At 39.2% G+C, this 20,560-nt stretch overlaps 1 protein-coding gene across 41 annotated transcripts in view; it reads right to left on the bottom strand.

Annotated features, from left to right (window-relative positions):
* The window catches only part of LOC126993112 (uncharacterized), a 66,245-nt gene that overhangs the window by 38,769 nt on the left and 6,916 nt on the right, over positions 1-20,560 (bottom strand). For 5 of the 41 annotated variants that reach the window (XR_007747395.1, XR_007747393.1, XR_007747410.1 and 2 more), the window contains exons 1-3: positions 7,806-7,939; positions 4,802-5,018; positions 3,251-3,367 (exon numbers count right to left, since the gene is read on the bottom strand). The exons of 3 other annotated variants lie outside the window; for them this stretch is intronic. Coding sequence is in view for 10 of the 38 variants with exons in the window: in XM_050851963.1 (XP_050707920.1) it covers positions 3,251-3,367; positions 3,852-3,987 (253 nt within the window). In the remaining 28 variants the exon portion in view is untranslated. 33 more of the 41 variants (XR_007747398.1, XR_007747400.1, XR_007747397.1 and 30 more) reach the window with 20 other exon arrangements.

Consider the following 20,560-nt stretch of genomic DNA (forward strand, 5'->3'; position numbering starts at 1 on the left):
TAGTGAGTTTCTTTATGTGCACCATTTAATTCTGCATGTTTTCATATATAAAATGATGATTATGCTGAGTTTATGGCTGAAAGCTTGTTATATTCAATAGCGACATTTGAAATTTGGCAGCGTGGCGATCTCGGATACAGCGCAGGGTGTTGTTTGGCCCGGCCGTAGTGAATTTCTTTGTGCACCATGTAATTCTGCATGTTTTCATATATAATACATGATGATTATGTTGAGTTTATGGCTGAAACCTTGTTATATTCAATAGCGACATTTGAAATTTAGCTTGAATGGCGATCTCGGATACGGTGCAGGGTGTTGTTTGGCCCGGCCGTAGTGAGTTTCTTTATGTACCATTTAATTCTGCATGTTTTCATATATAATACATGATGATTATGCTGAGTTTATGGCTGAAAGCTTGTTATATTCAATAGCGACATTTGAAATTTGGCGCGTGGCGATCTCGGATACGGCGCAGGGCGCTGTTTTGGCCCAGCCGTAATGAGTTTCTTTATGTGCACCATTTAATTCTGCATGTTTTCATATATAATACATGATGATTATGTTGAGTTTATGGCTGAAAGCTTGTTATATTCAATAGCGACATTTGAAATTTGGCGCGGCGATCTCGGATACGGTGCAGGGCGCTGTTTTGGCCAGCCGTAGTGAGTTTCTTTATGTGCACCATTTAATTCTGCATGTTTTCATATATAATACATGATGATTATGTTGAGTTTATGGCTGAAAGCTTGTTATATTCAATAGCGACATTTGAAATTTAGCGCGCGAGGCGATCTCGGAAACAGCAGAGGGAGCTGTTTTGGCCCCGTAGTGAATTTATATATGTGCACCATGTAATTCTGCATGTTTTCATATATAATACATGATGATTATGTTGAGTTTATGGCTGAAAGCTTGTTATATTCAATAGCGACATTTGAAATTTGGCGAATGGCGATCTCGGATACAGTGCGGTGTTGTTTGGCCCAGCCGTAGTGAGTTTTTTTATGTGCACCATTTAGTTCTGCATGTTTTCATATATAATATGTGATGATTATGTTGAGTTTATTGCTGAAAACTTGTTATATTCAGTAGCGACATTTGAAATTTGGCGTGCGTGGCGATCCCGGATACGGCGCTGGGCGCTGTTTTGGTCCAGGCATAGTGTTTCTTTATGTGCACCATTTAATTCTGCATGTTTTCATATATAATACATGATGATTATGTTGAGTTTATGGCTGAAAGCTTGTTATATTCAATAGCGACATTTGAAATTTAGCGCGCGCGGCGATCTCGGACACAGCTCAGGGCGCTGTTTTGGACCGGCCGTAGTGAGTTTCTTTATGTGCACCATGTAATTCTGCATGTTTTCATATATAATACATGATGATTATGTTGAGTTTATGGCTGAAAGCTTGTCATATTCAATAGCGACATTTGAAATTTAGCGCGCGTGGCGATCTCGGATACAGTGCGGGGTGTTGTTTTGGCCTGGCCGTAGTGAGTTTCTTTATGTGTACCATTTAATTCTGCATGTTTTCATATATAATACATGATGATTATGTTGAGTTTATGGCTGAAAGCTTGTCATATTCAATAGCGACATTTGAAATTTGGCGAGCGTGGCGATCTCGGATACGGCGCAGGGTGTTGTTAAGGTTTTTCATTATCAGTTATCGGTTATCGGGAATAAGGTTTTCTGTTATCGTGCCCTGCTATGGCGGAGACGCTGTCTTTCTCCTCAGTCTGAAGCTAGCCAGCACTGTGAGTGGAACGTTTCTCTGGAATACACACACTGCATTTTGACCCCTACTATGGCACCCAAGCATCCTTCCACCTCGTCCAGTGACATAAGAACATAGGAGTCTGCACGAAGCAGCTCCTCTGAACCTTGGCTCCCGTGTATCTAACCCTACCTAATATCGCTGTCCATGACGCATCAACAAAGTGATGGTGGTGAGTGTTTTGTTGTGTCAGTGACTTACAAATGTAATGTAGCAATTCTTTCGTTAGAAAACTTTAACTTAACCCGGTGGTGGCAGGGATCATGTTTCTTAATGGTCCCTCCAAGCAAGAAAAGAGAAAAATCACCCTCACACAAACCATTTCATATTATATATCAAAGCATTTGTGATCAGTTTGTGTGTTACTTTCCTCTCTGTCAAAGGCTGTAAAATAAGGCAAAAGTAAGTAGAAAATATATATCTACCCTTGCAGGTGAAAATATAGCCTGTTAGCTTTTGAGACCAAACCATGTAGTGAGCCTCCTCCTCCCTCCCTGCTGGCTAGGCTTCCTTTTAATATGTATTTCCACACATGATGCGGCCAATATTAGGAGTCTTTTCACACCAATATTTACTGTATAATGATGACTTGACTCCTGCATTAGCACCGGTGAGTGAGTTAGGGCTTAAGGAACTTTGATGCCAGGATTGGAGGTGACTTATTCCTGGGTTTAAACTTATACAAAATCAGGTTGGCGACATGTCTGTGGTAAGTCCCTTGTACAATAAGAAATATTACTTTCCTCTCTGTCAAGGGCTGAATAAATAAATCAAATTAATCTAACTATATTATAAAGCAAAACCAATCTTGCATGCATAATATGTATCCAGTGTGTAGTAAGCACTTTGGCAAACATATATCATGCATCCTATGCTTAACACGGTAGCTGCGGGGATCATGTTTCTTACCCGGTAGCAGCGACGGGCCAAATTTGTGGCTTTACCGTGTAGCAGCAATGGAACAAATTTGTGGCTTTACCGTGTAGCAGCAATGGGACAAATTTGTGGCTTTACCGTGTAGCAACGGGCAAATTTGTGGCTTTACCGTGTAGCAACGGGCCAAATTTTTTGGCTTTACCGTGTAGCAGCAATGGAACAAATTTGTGGCTTTACCGTGTAGCAGCAACGGGCCAAATTTGTGCCATGATTTAAACCCCCCAAAATAGATGATGTGTAAACTGATCACAAATGCTTTGATATGTATTATGAAATGGTTTGTGTGAGGGGTGATTTTTTCTCATTTTTCTCGCTTGGGGGACCATTAAGAAACATGATCCCCACAGCTACCACCACCACTGGGTTAAAAGGCCTTTCCCTCTAAGCAAGGGGAGGTAGTGAACATTTTACAACACAATGGGTTACTAAGTGAGCTGCTGAACATTTTACAGCTCAATATAACGGGTTCACCCTTTGGGGGCTTCTGGCGGGGGTAATGAAGGCAGGGCAGGAAGTGAGTAGAGAAAGCTTACCTATTTCTCCAAGCTGCTGAAAAGCTTGTTGGTGAAGAATTACTTGTCGGTGAAGAGACTGTTGTTGAGGTGAGGAGTGCCCTGTGTTATGGCACCTCCCAGCACTGCTACACCAACCTGCAAATATGTGTCCACTCTCAAAGTCTTGTACCGGGAAAGACAGCATGGGATAATATATTATAAAATCTCTCTCTCTATCAAGGGCTGTATAATTAAGATAATTAATTGATACTCTCTCTCTCATATTTGTTTTTTTACATACTTTTCTTCCTCTACCCTCCCCCTCTCTTTCTCTCCCCTCATATAACTCTATACATACAGCCAGGCCTATACTTTGAGGCAGTGCCAACATTGCCAGACTGTTGTATTCAGCCTCTTATATTTACTGACTTCCAACACAAAATCTGTCTTCTGGTCCCCAATAACGAGATTCATTTATATTTATCATTAGCCCGGTGGTGGTAGCAGGTGGAAAGTGGAAAGTTTTGTTTAGTGGACGCCGCAACATCTGTGGTCATATGCCGGAGAGAGACAGAAGGGCAAGGAATTATAGGAGAAGGGAACAGATCCCAGGAGACGGGACACAGCCCCCGATTAATACCTGGTACACTGCTGGGTGGACAGGGGCGTAGGGTATTGGAAAAGCCGCCCAAATTTTTCCACTCCACCCAGGAATCGAACCCGGGCTCTCTCGGTTGTGAGCCGAGTGTGCTAACCACTGAACCACGAAGCCCCATAGGGCTGCATGCGGGTGACCACACTAAACTCAGCGATGTGTTTGAAAGCTGAAGCAGTCCGCTGGAGACCTTGCTCCTAGTGTGAAGGGGGAAGGGAGGGGGGGTCAGTTTAGTTAGTTATCAGGTAGTTTAGTTAGCTATAGTCCATGGACTCTTAACTTGAGCCCTGTGGCCTGGCCCGGGGAACCCCGCCATTGTTTACAGACCTAGCGATGACCTGCGATCTGTTATGTTAGCTATTTATGGAGTACATATACAGTCAAACCTCGATTTACGAGTTTAATTCATTCAAGAATATTGCTCGCACACCAAAACACTCGAAAACCAAAACAAATTTCCCCATTGAAATTAATGTAAATCCATTAATGCGTCTCATATCTCAAAAAAACTATTTACGTAAGAACCATCTTACATGTTATTTTTTACAGAATTGACGTTATCTTACTAACAAGTAGAGATGATAAAGATATGAAACACAAGTCAAAGTGTTACGGTTGTTTCGGAGACTCCCGCAACCGCTGGCCATGCTTGAGGTGCAGGCTTCACCCCAGGGTTTAGCAGGTGGTTCCCCTATTCTCGGGGCACCGGAACTACACCCGACCACCAACGTGAAGCTAACTCGACATATCGTCCGAGATGGAGGGTGAACGAGTCAGTCACGTCCAGGAGGGCATACAAGATACCTCTCCATTAACATGAGTTGCAATAGCAATGATATTAATGACAATAATAATAATTACAAGATTATTTAATACTAAGCTATTCTAACCTAAAACTTATTCAAACCTAGCCATACTTTTTTTTTTTTCCTTACCTCCCTCGGCTGGGCCTGGTGGTGGGCCCAAGCCGGCAAGTGTTTATAGCGGCCCCATCTTGCTTTCCCTTGGACAGTCCCATACAGTCCAGGATGATGGTGGTGGTCTTCAGGACAAGTAGTCTGTGGCAGCGACAGATTCAAACCCTCATCATCCATGACGCAGTGAACGCAGGACCGGCACACTAACCACTCAGCCACCGTCTCCTTCCCCAGCCTGTGTTCCGACGCCAAATATGCAAAAAGTAAAAACATATGCCTCAATGTGTCATCCCAGACTATATATAAAGAGAATTAAATCTAAGTCATCCTAACCTAATGAAACTTTAATGAAACTAATCTAGCCTTAGCAAGCCACTGTCAAAACAATATAAACAGAAATATATCTCCAGGTGTGTCCCCCCCAAGACCATATATTTAGAGAATTAAATCTAAGCTATCCTAACCTGCCCAAACTTGCTGAGCTATCCTAACAAGACCTAACTTAACCCGGTAGCAACAAGGGCCCAAATTTGTGGCTTTACAGTGTACCAGCGACGGGCCAAATTCTTGCCATGATATGTAACTTGATATATTAAGAAGGATATAAACCCCACCATCAACCATTAGGATCCACCGGGAAGAAGCCTACCGGCGCAATAGGCCAAGACGTAAAAAAAAAAAAAAAAATGGATGATGCATAAACTCATCACAAATGAATTGATATATATTATGAAGTGGTTTGTGTGAGTGATGATTTTTTTCTCATTTTTCTCGCTTAGAGGGAAGGGCCTTTAACCCAGTGGTAGCAGCAGGGATCATGTTTCTTAATGGTCCCTCCAAGCGAGAAAAATGGAAAAAAATCACCCCTCACACAAACCATTTCATATTATATATAAAGCATTTGTGATCAGATTATGTATCATCTATTTTGGGGGGTTTATATCATGGCACAAATTTGGCCCGTCGCTGCTACACGGTAAAGCCACAAATTTGGCCCGTCGCTGCTACACGGTAAAGACACAAATTTGGCCCATCGCTGCTACCGACTTAAGAAACATGATCCCCACAGCTACTGGGTTAACCGTACCTGCCGTGCGCTCTACTACCACAATGAAATAAAACAAATATATACTGCGTTGCACCCCAAGACAATATTTTAAGAGGCGGGGAGTATGGAGATGACCGTAGCCACCTCTCCCGCCAGTGACATCAACGGCAGTGTGGTGAGAGGCCTATCCTGCCTATTTATCCTAAACAAGTGGGTGTTATTCCAGAAAAAACACCCAAGTCTCATCACTTCACACTTATTTATATATTCAAGGGCTGAAAAATATCGGAAACATTAACAAAAAAAATGCCCGGTCAGCACTAAGTTATCCTAACCTTGGATTAAACTTAGATTTTAACATAACCTCCTGTGAGAGCAAGATAAAAATTGACAGACAAAATAGGTCAATTCCGGCCCTCACGGTATCATGAGCAGACCTCCAGAATAACACCCGATGGTCTAGGATAAAAAAGTTGGAAAATTTCATTTAGTCGGCGCAACATCTGTGGTCATATGCCGGAGAGAGACAGAAGGGGAAGGAATTAAAGAAGGGAACAGATCCCAGGAGATGGGACACAACCCCCGATTAATACCTGGTACACTGCTGGGTGGACAGGGGCATAGGGTATCTGAAAAGCCTCCCAAATTTTCCCACTCTGCCCGGGAATCGAACCCAGGCTCTCTCGGTTGTGAGCCGAGTGTGCTAACTGCTAACCACTGCACCACGAAGCCCCCAGGTCTAGGATAAGATACTGGTCATCACTAAGTTATCCTAACCTTGGATTAAACTTAGATTTTAACCTTAACCTCCTGTGACAGCAAAGAAATTATTGACAGGCAAAATATAGGTTCATGCCAGTCTTCACAGTACCAGGAGCATGTATAACTCTAGAATGACACCCGATGGTCTAGGGTAAGCACATGTGGTCAAGGCAACAACGCTAACCTACATATTCCCCCTTAGAGTTAATAGGTTCACCACCCCGGGTCATCACCACCACATGCATCACCTAAAATCACCACAATCACCATCAATACCACCTCAGACACACATGAAATCACAACCATGACGATGAAAACGCAAAAAAATCAAGAGAAATAACACTGAAATAAATAAATCTGAAAAATTCGTAAAATTCACCCCGCCCGCTAGACGAGTCACCCTTAAAACACTTCTAGCTCACGTTAACCTTCAATATTTCCTGAGTAACACAACCCACACCTCATATCTGCAATAATACAACACAAATACACCCTAATCCTTAATATAGGAGTACCCAGGCATCTTACACTGGTCAAAACTCACGGATATAAGGTCACGTATGGTTCGCTCCCATCCGCCGGTTACGCCCTTATGACCTCACCGCTAAACGCCCATAATTCAATATCTAAGACACTCACACCTCATTTGACCCCATACATTAGGTCATTCAGCTTAGTTCTCCCTCTCATAGCGTTCAAAGTTCTTAGGTGTTATTGATAACTGAGATAATACGTCACTTATGGTTCGCTCCATCCGCCAGTTACGCCCTTATGACCTCACCGCTAAACGCCCATAATTCAATATTTAAGACACTCACACCTCATTTGACCCCATACATTAGGTCATTCATCTCAGTTCTCCCTATCATAGTGCCCGAAGGTCTTAGAGGTCATTAATAATTAAGGTCATATATGGAGCCGGACACCCCAAGCCAGTTATATACGTGACCTTTCTGACCTTACCGGCTTATATCCCGCTCTCCAACTTCACACACAGGAATGCAATGCACGTGTCGCCCTGCCCCTCAAGCCCCGTGCCGCCACGTACTCTACTTTACCGGAAATCAGTAAAAAACGATGAACTTCTGAACGACCACGGCGGCCATTTAAATCCACCTCTCCCCCCACCGATACATTTTCCCTATTTCCACCTATTACAAGCCTTAATTCACTGCCCTCACCCGCCCAAAACAATCACGAGGGACTATTTACCGTTTCCAGATGCATGGCTCCCTCGGCAACAGGATAATTCGCTTCAAAAAACACAAAAATAACACAGCAGCCTCCTCCCTCCACGGCTGGGGCCGGGTGTGTACGAGAAATGCCTCCTCGGGGAAATAAGTCGCGATACTACCCACTACACATGTCCAATGGGGTAAAGACAGCAAAAAACGTCTTAATTTGCCTTGATTTATGTCTCTTTAACCACCTGTGATCTATATATAAGCGTTGAGATTGCCCAAACCAGGAGTGAGTATCAGCTCAGAGTAGTTCCTCCTATGTAATCTCCTATGTGTTTGTTTTAAAGCCTTCTACTGATTTTAAGTGTTTATCTGATGTATTTGCAGTGTATTGAAGTCGCAAAGGGACAGTTAAACGATAGCAGTGAGTGATATATTGAAAATTAAGCAGTTTCAAGTCCCCTTTGCGAGCTATTTTCCGGCTGCGAGCTGATTCCTGCCAGCTCAATAGATTCTCGTACTTGAATTAAATGACCCTGGAACTGTCTTTTCCGCTCCAATAACTAGATTTATTTAGAGATAGGGTCGAAATGTTTAATTAATAGGGCTTTCTTTGCAGTGCTTAGGTATATTATCGCTGACATAAATAGTTTTAGTTTAACCTCGGAAACATTAATTACTCTATTTAACTGCCCCTTTGCCCTTTTATCGCGTGTCCTGTCATTAGTAAACCCCAATTAAGTCCTGCCGGGGCCTTAATAACAGCGGTAAGGCCTTGGAATCATTATTATTCGTTATTAATGGGTTGGTCTGGGTCTGGGTCTCGGCACATGTTGTGAACGAAACTGCAGAAAGTATAAAATCCTATCACTCTTCAGCACGGGCTTACAATATGATGTAATGAGCTTATATGTGGGAATAATGGCTTCAGGGAGTTCTTAATACACTTAGTAGTCTCCCTTACGTGAAGCATGGAGGGAGGGAGGGAGGGAGAGGGAGATAGAGGGAGGGAGGAAGGGAAATGAATCACGTATTAATTAGATCTTAAAGCCATTGGTTACAACGTTTCTTCCTGTATAAACTGGTAATTATATCGCTTTTTCTCTTTAATTAAACCTAAAACCGTGTAAATAATGGCTTTGAAATATTTAATAAGGGAAGATGGACGTTGGAACAGGAAAACTCATTGTTGTACCTCAAAACTAATTGTTCCAACCTTTACATAGATTTACATAGAAAATCAGACCACACAGACCCCATGGTCCAGACTTGGTGGTCTGTCCTTAAACCTAAGTGATTTTACATTAATCAGAAGACTCCAAAACGTTGCATTTCTACTCTAGTTGATATTAAGTTGAAGGATATATGCTGAAATGCTATATCTTATGCTATCAAGCTGATTTAAGCTTACGGTCACATGCTGACTTCATGATGCATGCTGACTTGAAATAAAGGTCACAATATATGCAGTAAGTTGAGTTCAATGACGGCATTGTTCACTTGTATAACTCCTATGCTGAGCCTATAAAAAGTCAGCATTGAAAGAGATAGCCATGCTGACTCGATCTTATGCAAGCTGATTTAAACTTATGGCCATGCTGACTCATATGCTAATCTTAACTTAAATCCATGTTGAACTCCGAACTCAGCATATCAAGAAAACGATCATGCTGTCATATATAGACCACCATGCTGAGCTCAGAGTGGCTATACAGACTGAAATCAGTAACTCTTTAATGCATGCTGAGTTCAAAATAGGATCAGCATTGAGAAACAGCTAGGCGCCATTCTGAGTGAGCATTGCTGACTTGTTCATAATTAAACACCTAGTAATAGTAGTAGTATACAGTAGTAATAGTAGTAGTAGTAGTAGTAGTAGTAGTAGTAGTAGTAATAGTAGTAGTAGTAGTAGTAATAGTAGTAGTAGTAGTAATAGTAGTAGTAGTAGTAGTAGTAGTAGTAGTAGTAGTAGTAATAGTAGTAGTAGTAGTAATAGTAGTAGTAGTAGTAGTAGTAGTAGTAGTAGTAGTAGTAGTAGTAATAGTAGTAGCAGTAGTAGTAGTAGTAGTATGCTGAGCTCAGAAAAGGTCATAGGCTGAGTTGAATTAAGCATATCGCTACAAAAAAGCTTCCTGTACCGACATATGCCAAGTTGGGCGAGCCAGCTATAGGCCATGCTGACTTCAGACCATGCCGACTTAAAGAAATTCTGGGCCATGCTGAATTTGCTGAGCTTGGCTCCATATGTTTCACGAATGTAGACAGATCAATATTGTTTATGATCGATGACACTTTGCGTACGAGGAACAAATTAAGGCGTAAAACTCAAATGTAGACAAGTAAATTCAGACTGAACCAAATTTTTCTTCACCAATTAACGTTGTAGTGCGAGAATGGAATAAGCTCCCTGCCTTCCTTCAGTGGTCACACGATTGATTTCCTTTAAAAACAAGCTCGATCGGCCGTCACTTCCTTCAACTCAATATATTAACTAGAGTTGAAATGCAACGTTTTGGAGCCATCGGATTAATGTTGAATCACTTAGTTTAAGGACAGGCCACTTAGTCTGGACCCTGGGGTCTGATTTTCTATGTAAATCTGTAAATTAAAACCCATCCGACAGCTATGACGTAATGTTTAAACCTCCGCGTACCCAATCAGCTGTTTTAATCAGCTGATCGGTCACCTCGGCACGCTACTGATATATTGTTTCCGGAGTCACCACACTCGTACAGAACATGTTTATTGCATGACTTGACCTGTGACCTACCATACCGAGACACAGGAATGGATGAAATTCTCTAATATATAGACTTACGAGAAAATAACAAGCTTTTTTCTCTCAGAATGGCAACACCCCCGCCAATGGACTCGATCGCTCGCCATATATAATTCTTCCGCCTCGTCATTTTACTTTTTTTTTCAGCTTTCTCGTCCCCTGCATGCATGATAGTTAATGTTGTACTTAACGGCAACATCAATAAGGGCTGATATCATATTAAGCCGTGCTGGGAAGAGAGAGAGAGAGAGAGAGAGAGAGAGAGAGAGAGAGAGAGAGAGAGAGAGATGCTGACTTTAAATGCCGACTTCAAAAATGCTGACTGATTCTGGGCCATGAGTTTATTGACCTTATAACACAAATGCATGCTGACTTGAGGTACGTGTTGATACTCAGCACTCAGCATAAAACTGATTTTCACTGCTGAACTAATTAACTATAAGAGATGAAGAACCCTTAGAATATATATCATTCTAGATCTCTTCCTTTCCTCTATGAAACACATAGGAATGTATAACTATCTCCTATAAGTCACCCTAAGGACCTTGCTCATGGTACAAGATACAGTAATGTCTTTGATAAACTAACTCAAAAGATGGACAATTGTAACCTATATGAGTGATAATATATATTGAACAAGCCCTCTTTCCATTATTTTTGCAGTATTAAGGAATATATATCAAGCTGCTAACTCATCCCTTGCTCATGGTGGAAGGTTCAGTAATATGTCTTTGATAAACTAACTCAAAAGATGGACAATTGTGCCTGATATATATATACTGAACAAGACCTCGATCCATTGTCTATGTAGTATTAAGGAATATATATCAAGCTGCTAACTCATCCCTTGCTCATGGTAGAAGATTGTGATATGTCTTTGATAAACTAACTCAAAAGATGGACAATTGTGCCTGATATATATACTGAACAAGACCTCGATCCATTGTTTATGCAGTATTGAGGGATAGGTATATCAGTTTCCTAACTCACCCCTTGCTCATGGTATCTTCCTAAGGCATTGCTAGACTTGTTTTTATATGCCAAAGATTGAGTACATTAAGACCTTCTCAAAGTCTTACCCAAGAGTTAGTGCTTGATATAAAACTATGCTCATGATAATTAAGGCTTCACAAATGCTGACACTGACCATGGTAAGACTTAATGTCAGGTAATTATCAAAACTAACACATAATTAATGGTTTTGATCCCCCAGAAAATAAGGTAGCTACTGGTGGGGGGGGGGAGGGTCTGGAAGAGGCTGATCGAGGGTCTGGGGGCTTGAGCTAGGGGGCTTCAGGTAAGAGAAAATACATATAATTAATAGCTTGGACATCAATAATCTAGACCAACCCTTGCTTATGGTAGCTTTCCAAGGCATCGCTTATAGACTTTTTATAATATAGCAAAAATAGAGTACCATCAAGGCTTTCTCAGTCCAATTACTCAAGAATTAGTTCAGTGCTTGTTATAATATTGTTTTCTCGGCCAACCCTTGACAAGGCTATTAAAACTGTTCTTGACAATGCTAGTAATTATCTAACATATACTGGAACCCTTACTAATGTTACATAACAAAGTGGAGACTTAATTGCTGGGGATATTTGATTCATAGTTCCATATTAATTCTTTTTGCTCATTGGAAAGGTTAATTAAAATGTTACCGCCAGTATTATGCTAACACACTTGCTAGGTTGGGTTAGGTGACCAATTACTGGGGGCCTGAGGGTCTTAGGGCTGACATGGGAAGGGAAAACACTTATATTTAATGTCTTTGACCCCCAGAATAAAGGTAATTGGGAGTTGAGACTGGGGGTGGGACTGCACTGGGGACTTGAGGGGGCTGGGTACATACTGTTTGGGCAGGTAAATCATTCTTCTACATCAATCCTCTGTTATTTTTAAGCTTAAGAACTTTGACTAAAAGCAGCTATGGACCTTCAACTGTAAGGACGTGGCAAATTCTATGAGTCTGAGGCCTCTTCAAGCACTCAAAATCTCTCTTTAAATAGTTTGGGGGAGATAATTCATTCCTTTACATCAAGCGTGTTATTTTTTAAGCTTGAGAACTTTGACTAAAAGCAGTGCTGGACCTTCAACTGTAGAGACATGGCAAATTCTATGTTTGAGGCCTTTTTAAATAGTCAAATCCCTTCTTATATGTTGTTTGAGGAGGTAATTAATTCTCCTATGAACTTCTTTGCCCCTCGAGATATTCCCCTCGCTCAATGTGATGAATAAGATCTTGTAAATATACTAGTGCTAAGCTTTCAAGTATTAAAAATGGCAAATTCTGAGTGTACGAGGCCTTTTCAAAAGGTCAAATTCCCTCTTTAAATACTGTATGGAGAGGTAATTGATTCTCCTACATCAACCCTTGCTCAATGTGATGCTTTAAAGCTTGATATCTAGCCAGAACTAAGCTTTCAAGGGTTAAACATGGCAAATTCTGAGAGTACAAGGTCTTTTCAAATAGTCAGTCACTTTAAATACTGAGTGGGGATGTAATTGATTCTCCTACATCAACCCTTGCTCAATGTGATGCTTTAGAGCTTTGATATCTAGCCAGAACTAAGCTTTCAAGGGTTAAACATGGCAAATTCTGAGTGTACGAAGCCTTTCCAAATAGTCAGTCTCTTTAAATACTGTATGGGGAAATAATTGATTCTCCTACATCAACCCTTGCTCAATGTGATGCTTTAAAGCTTGATATCTAGCCAGAACTAAGCTTTCAAGGGTTAAACATGGCAAATTCTGAGTGTACGAAGCCTTTCCAAATAGTCAGTCTCTTTAAATACTGTATGGGGAAATAATTGCTTCTCCTACATCAACCCTTGCTCAATGAAGATCTCACTCACTTTAAAATATTCCACCCCCCAAAATATACATACTGGGATCAGAAATCTATGTGGTTGCAGCTATCCACTGGCTATGAAGGGTAAATTTCACTCACCAAAGGCCGCCGAGTGGCTTAACCCGGTAGCAGGGACGGGCCAAATTTGTGGCTTTACCGTGTAGCAGCGATGGGCCAAATTTGTGCCATGATTTGAACCCCCCAAAATAGATGATACATAAACTTATCACAAATGCTTATATATATTATTATGAAATGGTTTGCGTGAGTGATGATTTTTTCCCATTTTTCTCGCTTAGAGGGACCATTAAGAAACATGATCCCCGCTGCTACCGGGTTAAAACTACCCACATGCTGTCCAGAAGACCACCTATCAACCCGGACTCTAGATTCTAGGATTAAAGATGAGCTCCGGGAGGGCAGCATGAGCCAATGCAATATGGCACCACTATAAACACTTGCCTGCACCAGAACGGGCTGGGCCGACCATCAGGCCCCACCGGGAAGAAGCCTTGGGCCGACCATCAGGATCCACTGGGAAGAAGCTTACCGGAGCAATAGGCCATGACGTAAAAAACCAAAAAAAAAAAAAACCAAAAAACATATTTGACAAGGCTTTCAGGGAGTTACAGACAAAACCTAAAAAACACATATTTGACAAGGCTTTCAGGGGTTACAGACAAGGGTGCTTTTATGACCCTTCCTCTGTACCATCAACCTAAAAAAACATCATTGAGAACCCAATTACTGACCTTTTTGGCCTTGGAAATATACAACAGAAAATACAAGACCCAAACAGTCCCCTCAATAAACAGACATACAACTGAAATTTGTGCCATGATATAACCCCCCAAAATAGATGATGCATAATGTGATCACAAATGCTTTGATATATAGTATGAAATGGTTTGTGTGAGTGATGATTTTTTCTTGCTTAGAGGGACCGTTAAGAAACATGATCCCTACCACCACCACCACTGGGTGAAATATGTTAGGTTGCAAATATTTCCACGAGTCACTACATCACTTGAAGGCTTTCCATATACGCTGTGTTGCTAGTATTTCCAAGGGTGGTTTTACGAGCCTTGACACCGTGACAAGGCTAACGTAACAGCCACCCATGACAGCCTGACCCATACCCTTAACAGCCGTGGGAAATTGCCGTCTCGAGATTCCAAAACAACGCCCGCCAGACTCAACGTCATATGGTGGTGAAGATTTTAACGCAGGTACACAAAGACGCAGGGATGGACGCTCAACCCTAAGGTGGAGACGTCGGCCGAAGATGTTGACGTAGCGATCCCAGACGCAGGGACGAACGGTCAACCGTGGGGTCAAACATCAGATATCAACCCGTTTTTTCAACCTGTACATATCTGCTGCCGAATATGGATGAGGGAAATATATTTTAAACCAATTTATTTTTTCCTGTTACGTATATTTATTTCATAGAGGTCAGAGTTCACCACCCGTACTGCACGCATGGGTGGGTAAAAGACATGTATATATATAACCGTACGTGTTTGAGGATAATCTCCCTCCATAGTCAGGATTCACACATGACTAGGTTACGTATGGTCATTGTTTAACACTTTCCAACTTTTTTCTAGTTATTTATTGAGGTACAAGCCTAACAGAGGTGTCCCCATATAGGCCTGAACCCCTCTCTGATACCTGGCCTGTACTGCTGCTCTCAAATTATGTCAAACTATATTTTTTAAGGTGAAGGGAGACAGCTCTAGCGGGGACGGAACCTGACGGAACCTCCCTCGCTAGACGCCGATCCGACAGGCTTGTTAGGGGTCACCTGGAGCACTGGGCGGCAGCTTACAGAATGGGTTAGGTCGTTAGGATACTCAAGCCAGCAGTGTGGGTTAGTGTGCAGCAGAAATGAAATGCGTTCACATGCAAAAGCCATACGAGTAGCTGTTAAGCGAAATTTTGCCGTAAGCAGCCGGAGTTGTCATGCAGAGAAGCCGTGGGATTAGTTACGAAGGAAGGCGCAGAATGTGTTGATAGGTACGAAAGCCAGAAGCAGAGAGAGAAGTGTAAATCCATGCGGGTTATGCGAGCAGGAGTTAGTATACAGAAGCCATGCCCTGTTACGACAGCAGACGCAGAACGGGGTGTTATGAATAGCAGAAGCAGAGTGAGTTGTTACAAGGGCATGCAGATGTTATGCCAGTCCCAGGAGTGCAGGAGTTGATACCCAGAGCAGCAGAGGTTGTCCTTGGTAGCTGAAATTAAAAGGTTTTGTTAATACTCCTAGTACGGAAGTGTTGTAAGTTATGGACAGCACCAGTAGTAGTAGTAGTAGCTATTGCAGAAGGGGTTGTTTTGTTAAGACATTTCCCTACAGACATTATCACATTACACCTACATAAATACCCTTCCTTCCAGTATCTTAACATTCAAATACATATCTCAATACATAATTAAATCTATACACAAGCACCAGTAGGAGTTGTTGCAGGAGAGGTTGTTACGACACCCCCACTACAGACCTTTCCCCTACATAAATTCCCCTCCATTCAGTACTTTAACCTTGAAATAAATACCCCCAATACACAATATATACCCCAATACATTGAATGCACATACACATGCAACTCAGTAACACGCACATTTAAATCCATACCAAGTTCCTTATACGTACTGGGATAGGAAATACCTTATGAAGAAATAACCACAGACTTTGTATATAAATAACCCCAGTGCATAACATTCTTTCCCAACAAAACACCATTCTTAGGATATATATATATAAAACACAGAAGACGAAAATCCCAAATACACATTTTAGTATACATGCAACTCAGTAACTCACACATAAATCCATACCCAAGTTTCTTATACGTGCTGGGATAGGAAATACCTTAACCTAAAGAAACACTAAAGGCTGTATATGTAAAATCATGCGTAGTACCTTATAAGAAATAACCCCGGCCCTTTACGTAAATACTCTCAGTGCATGACATTTCAATACATGCCAAGTAACTTTCTATCCCCGTACACATGCTGAAAGAGAGATTGTTGTTAATAGCCATAACACACTTCCATACTTATTGATATAGCCTTCATAGATAACATGCACCCTTTCACTACTTTCTGAGCCAGTACACAAGCTGAAAGAAAGAGGATTTTGTTAATTAATAGCCATAGTAGAAAGGCTTTGTAGGAGGTACCCACAGCCACAGAACTTATAAGTAAAATCCTAAGTACAACCTTATAAGTAAAAAAAAACACCACAGACCTTGTAAGTAAATCCCATAGCCTTATACATACAAACATCCAAGTTCATAACATTTCAATACATGCATAATACAAATCATTTAAATATTTTCCTTGGCACATAAACTTCTGCCTATATTTACAAGTTAACCTTCTCCTCCCTCTTATCCTCTTTAATACATAGAATGACATATTTCCTCTACTCCATAAGCTTCTATATATTGATCTGCCTTTATGTATAGAACTCACATCCTCCTCTTCTTCTTCCTCCTCCTTCTCCTCTGCACTGCTTGGCCTGTAAGAAGATGGGATTGTCAGATGTTTCCGACTCTAACATTAACTACTTGCAAAGGCTAAAAAAAAGAGATCAATTTGGTTCTAATGAGTTATTCTGTAGCATTATGGTACAGGGAAGGTCACACTACCACCAGGGTCATTAAACTACCCTGAAAATGCCCACAACTCCTATGAAAGCCTTGTCAAATATATGTTTTCTTAGGGTCATGGTACAGAGGAAGGGTCAGACTACCACCAGGGTCATTCAACTATCCCAGGAAATGCCCACAACTCCTATGAAAGCCTTGTCAAATATGTGTTTTTAGGTTCACGGTACAGAGGAAGGGTCACACTACCATCAGGGTCATAAAACTACCCCTGGAAATGCCCACAACTCCTAGGAAAGCCATGTCAAATATGTTTTCTTAGGGTCATGGTACAGAGGAAAGGTCACACTAACACCAGGGTCATTAAACTACCCCAAGAAATGACAAACTCCTATGAAAGAACTGTCAAATATATGTTTTCGTTGGGTCATGGTACAGAGGAAGGGGCACACTACCACCAGGGTCATAAAACTGCCCCTGGAAATGCCTAAAACTCCTAGGAAAGCCTTGTCAAATAACTGTTTTTAGGTTCACGGTACAGAGGAAGGCTCACATTTTCATATATTATTTTTTCCTTCTTTTTGTAACTTCATTTTCCTTTCCTTTCCTTTCCCTTCCCTTCCCTTGCGTGAAATTCCCCCCAAAACATAAAAATCAGTTATACAACAGAATACAACAGAATAAAAGAGAATACAACAGAATAAAAGATAATACAACAGAATACAACAGAATAAAAGAGAATACAACAGAATACAACAGAATAAAAGAGAATACAACAGAATAAAAGAGAATACAACAGAATACAACAGAATAAAAGAGAATACAACAGAAAACAACAGAATAAAAGAGAATACAACAGAATACAACAGAATAAAAGAGAATACAACAGAATACAATAGAATAAAAGAGAATACAACAGAACACAACAGAATAAAAGAGAATACAACAGAATACAACAGAATAAAAGAGAATACAACAGAATAAAAGAGAATACAACAGAATACAACAGAATAAAAGAGAATACAACAGAATAAAAGAGAATACAACAGAATAAAAGAGAATACAACAGAATACAACAGAATAAAAGAGAATACAACAGAATACAACAGAATAAAAGAGAATACAACAGAATAAAAGATAATACAACAGAATACAACAGAATAAAAGAGAATACAACAGAATAAAAGAGAATACAACAGAATAAAAGATAATACAACAGAATACAACAGAATAAAAGAGAATACAACAAAATACAACAGAATACAACAGAATAAAAGAGAATACAACAGAATACAACAGAATAAAAGAGAATACAACAGAATACAACAGAATAAAAGAGAATACAACAGAATACAACAGAATAAAAGAGAATACAACAGAATACAACAGAATAAAAGAGAATACAACAGAATACAACAGAATAAAAGAGAATACAACAGAATACAACAGAATAAAAGAGAATACAACAGAATACAACAGAATAAAAGATAATACAACAGAATACAACAGAATAAAAGAGAATACAACAGAATACAACAGAATAAAAGAGAATACAACAGAATAAAAGATAATACAACAGAATACAACAGAATAAAAAAGAATACAACAGAATACAACAGAATAAAAGAGAATACAACAGAATAAAAGAGAATACAACAGAATACAACAAAATAAAAGAGAATACAACAGAATAAAAGAGAATACAACAGAATACAACAGAATAAAAGAGAATACAACAGAATACAACAGAATAAAAGAGAATACAACAGAATAAAAGATAATACAACAGAATACAACAGAATAAAAGAGAATACAACAGAATACAAAAGAATAAAAGATAATACAACAGAATAAAAGAGAATACAACAGAATACAACAGAATAAAAGATAATACAACAGAATACAACAGAATAAAAGAGAATACAACAGAATACAACAGAATAAAAGAGAAAACAACAGAATACAACAGAATAAAAGAGAATACAACAGAATACAACAGAATAAAAGATAATACAACAGAATACAACAGAATAAAAGAGAATACAACAGAATACAACAGATATAAAAGAGAATACAACAGAATACAACAGAATAAAAGATAATACAACAGAATACAACAGAATACAACAGAATAAAAGAGAATACAACAGAATACAACAGAATAAAAGAGAATACAACAGAATACAACAGAATAAAAGAGAATACAACAGAATAAAAGATAATACAACAGAATACAACAGAATAAAAGAGAATACAACAGATTACAACATAATACAACAGAATAAAAGATAATACAACAGAATACAACAGAATAAAAGAGAATACAACAGAATAAAAGATAATACAACAGAATACAACAGAATAAAAGAGAATACAACAGAATACAACAGAATAAAAGAGAATACAACAGAACACAACAGAATAAAAGAGAATACAACAGAATACAACAGAATAAAAGAGAATACAACAGAATACAACAGATTAAAAGAGAATACAACAGAATAAAAGATAATACAACAGAATACAACAGAATAAAAGAGAATACAACAGAATACAACAGAATAAAAGAGAATACAACAGAATACAACAGAATAAAAGAGAATACAACAGAATACAACAGAATAAAAGAGAATACAACAGAATACAACAGAATAAGAGAATACAACAGAATACAACAGAATAAAAGAGAATACAACAGAATACAACAGAATAAAAGAGAATACAACAGAATAAAAGATAATACAACAGAATACAACAGAATAAAAGAGAATACAACAGAATACAACAGAATAAAAGAGAATACAACAGAATACAACAGAATAAAAGAGAATACAACAGAATACAACAGAATACAACAGAATAAAAGAGAATACAACAGAATACAACAGAATAAAAGAGAATACAACAGAATACAACAGAATAAAAGAGAATACAACAGAATACAACAGAATACAACAGAATAAAAGAGAATACAACAGAATACAACAGAATAAAAGAGAATACAACAGAATACAACAGAATAAAAGAGAATACAACAGAATACAACAGAATAAAAGATAATACAACAGAATACAACAGAATAAAAGATAATACAACAGAATACAACAGAATTAAGAGAATACAACAGAATACAACAGAATACAACAGAATAAAAGAGAATACAACAGAATACAACAGAATAAAAGAGAATACAACAGAATACAACAGAATAAAAGATAATACAACAGAATACAACAGAATAAAAGAGAATACAACAGAATAAAAGAGAATACAACAGAATAAAAGAGAATACAACAGAATACAACAGAATAAAAGATAATACAACAGAATACAACAGAATAAAAGAGAATACAACAGAATACAACAGAATAAAAGATAATACAACAGAATACAACAGAATAAAAGAGAATACAACAGAATAAAAGATAATACAACAGAATACAACAGAATAAAAGATAATACAACAGAATACAACAGAATAAAAGAGAATACAACAGAATACAACAGAATAAAAGAGAATACAACAGAATAAAAGATAATAC

The sequence above is a fragment of the Eriocheir sinensis genome, unplaced genomic scaffold (assembly GCF_024679095.1).
Source record: "Eriocheir sinensis breed Jianghai 21 unplaced genomic scaffold, ASM2467909v1 Scaffold562, whole genome shotgun sequence".
Lineage (NCBI taxonomy): Eukaryota > Metazoa > Arthropoda > Malacostraca > Decapoda > Varunidae > Eriocheir > Eriocheir sinensis.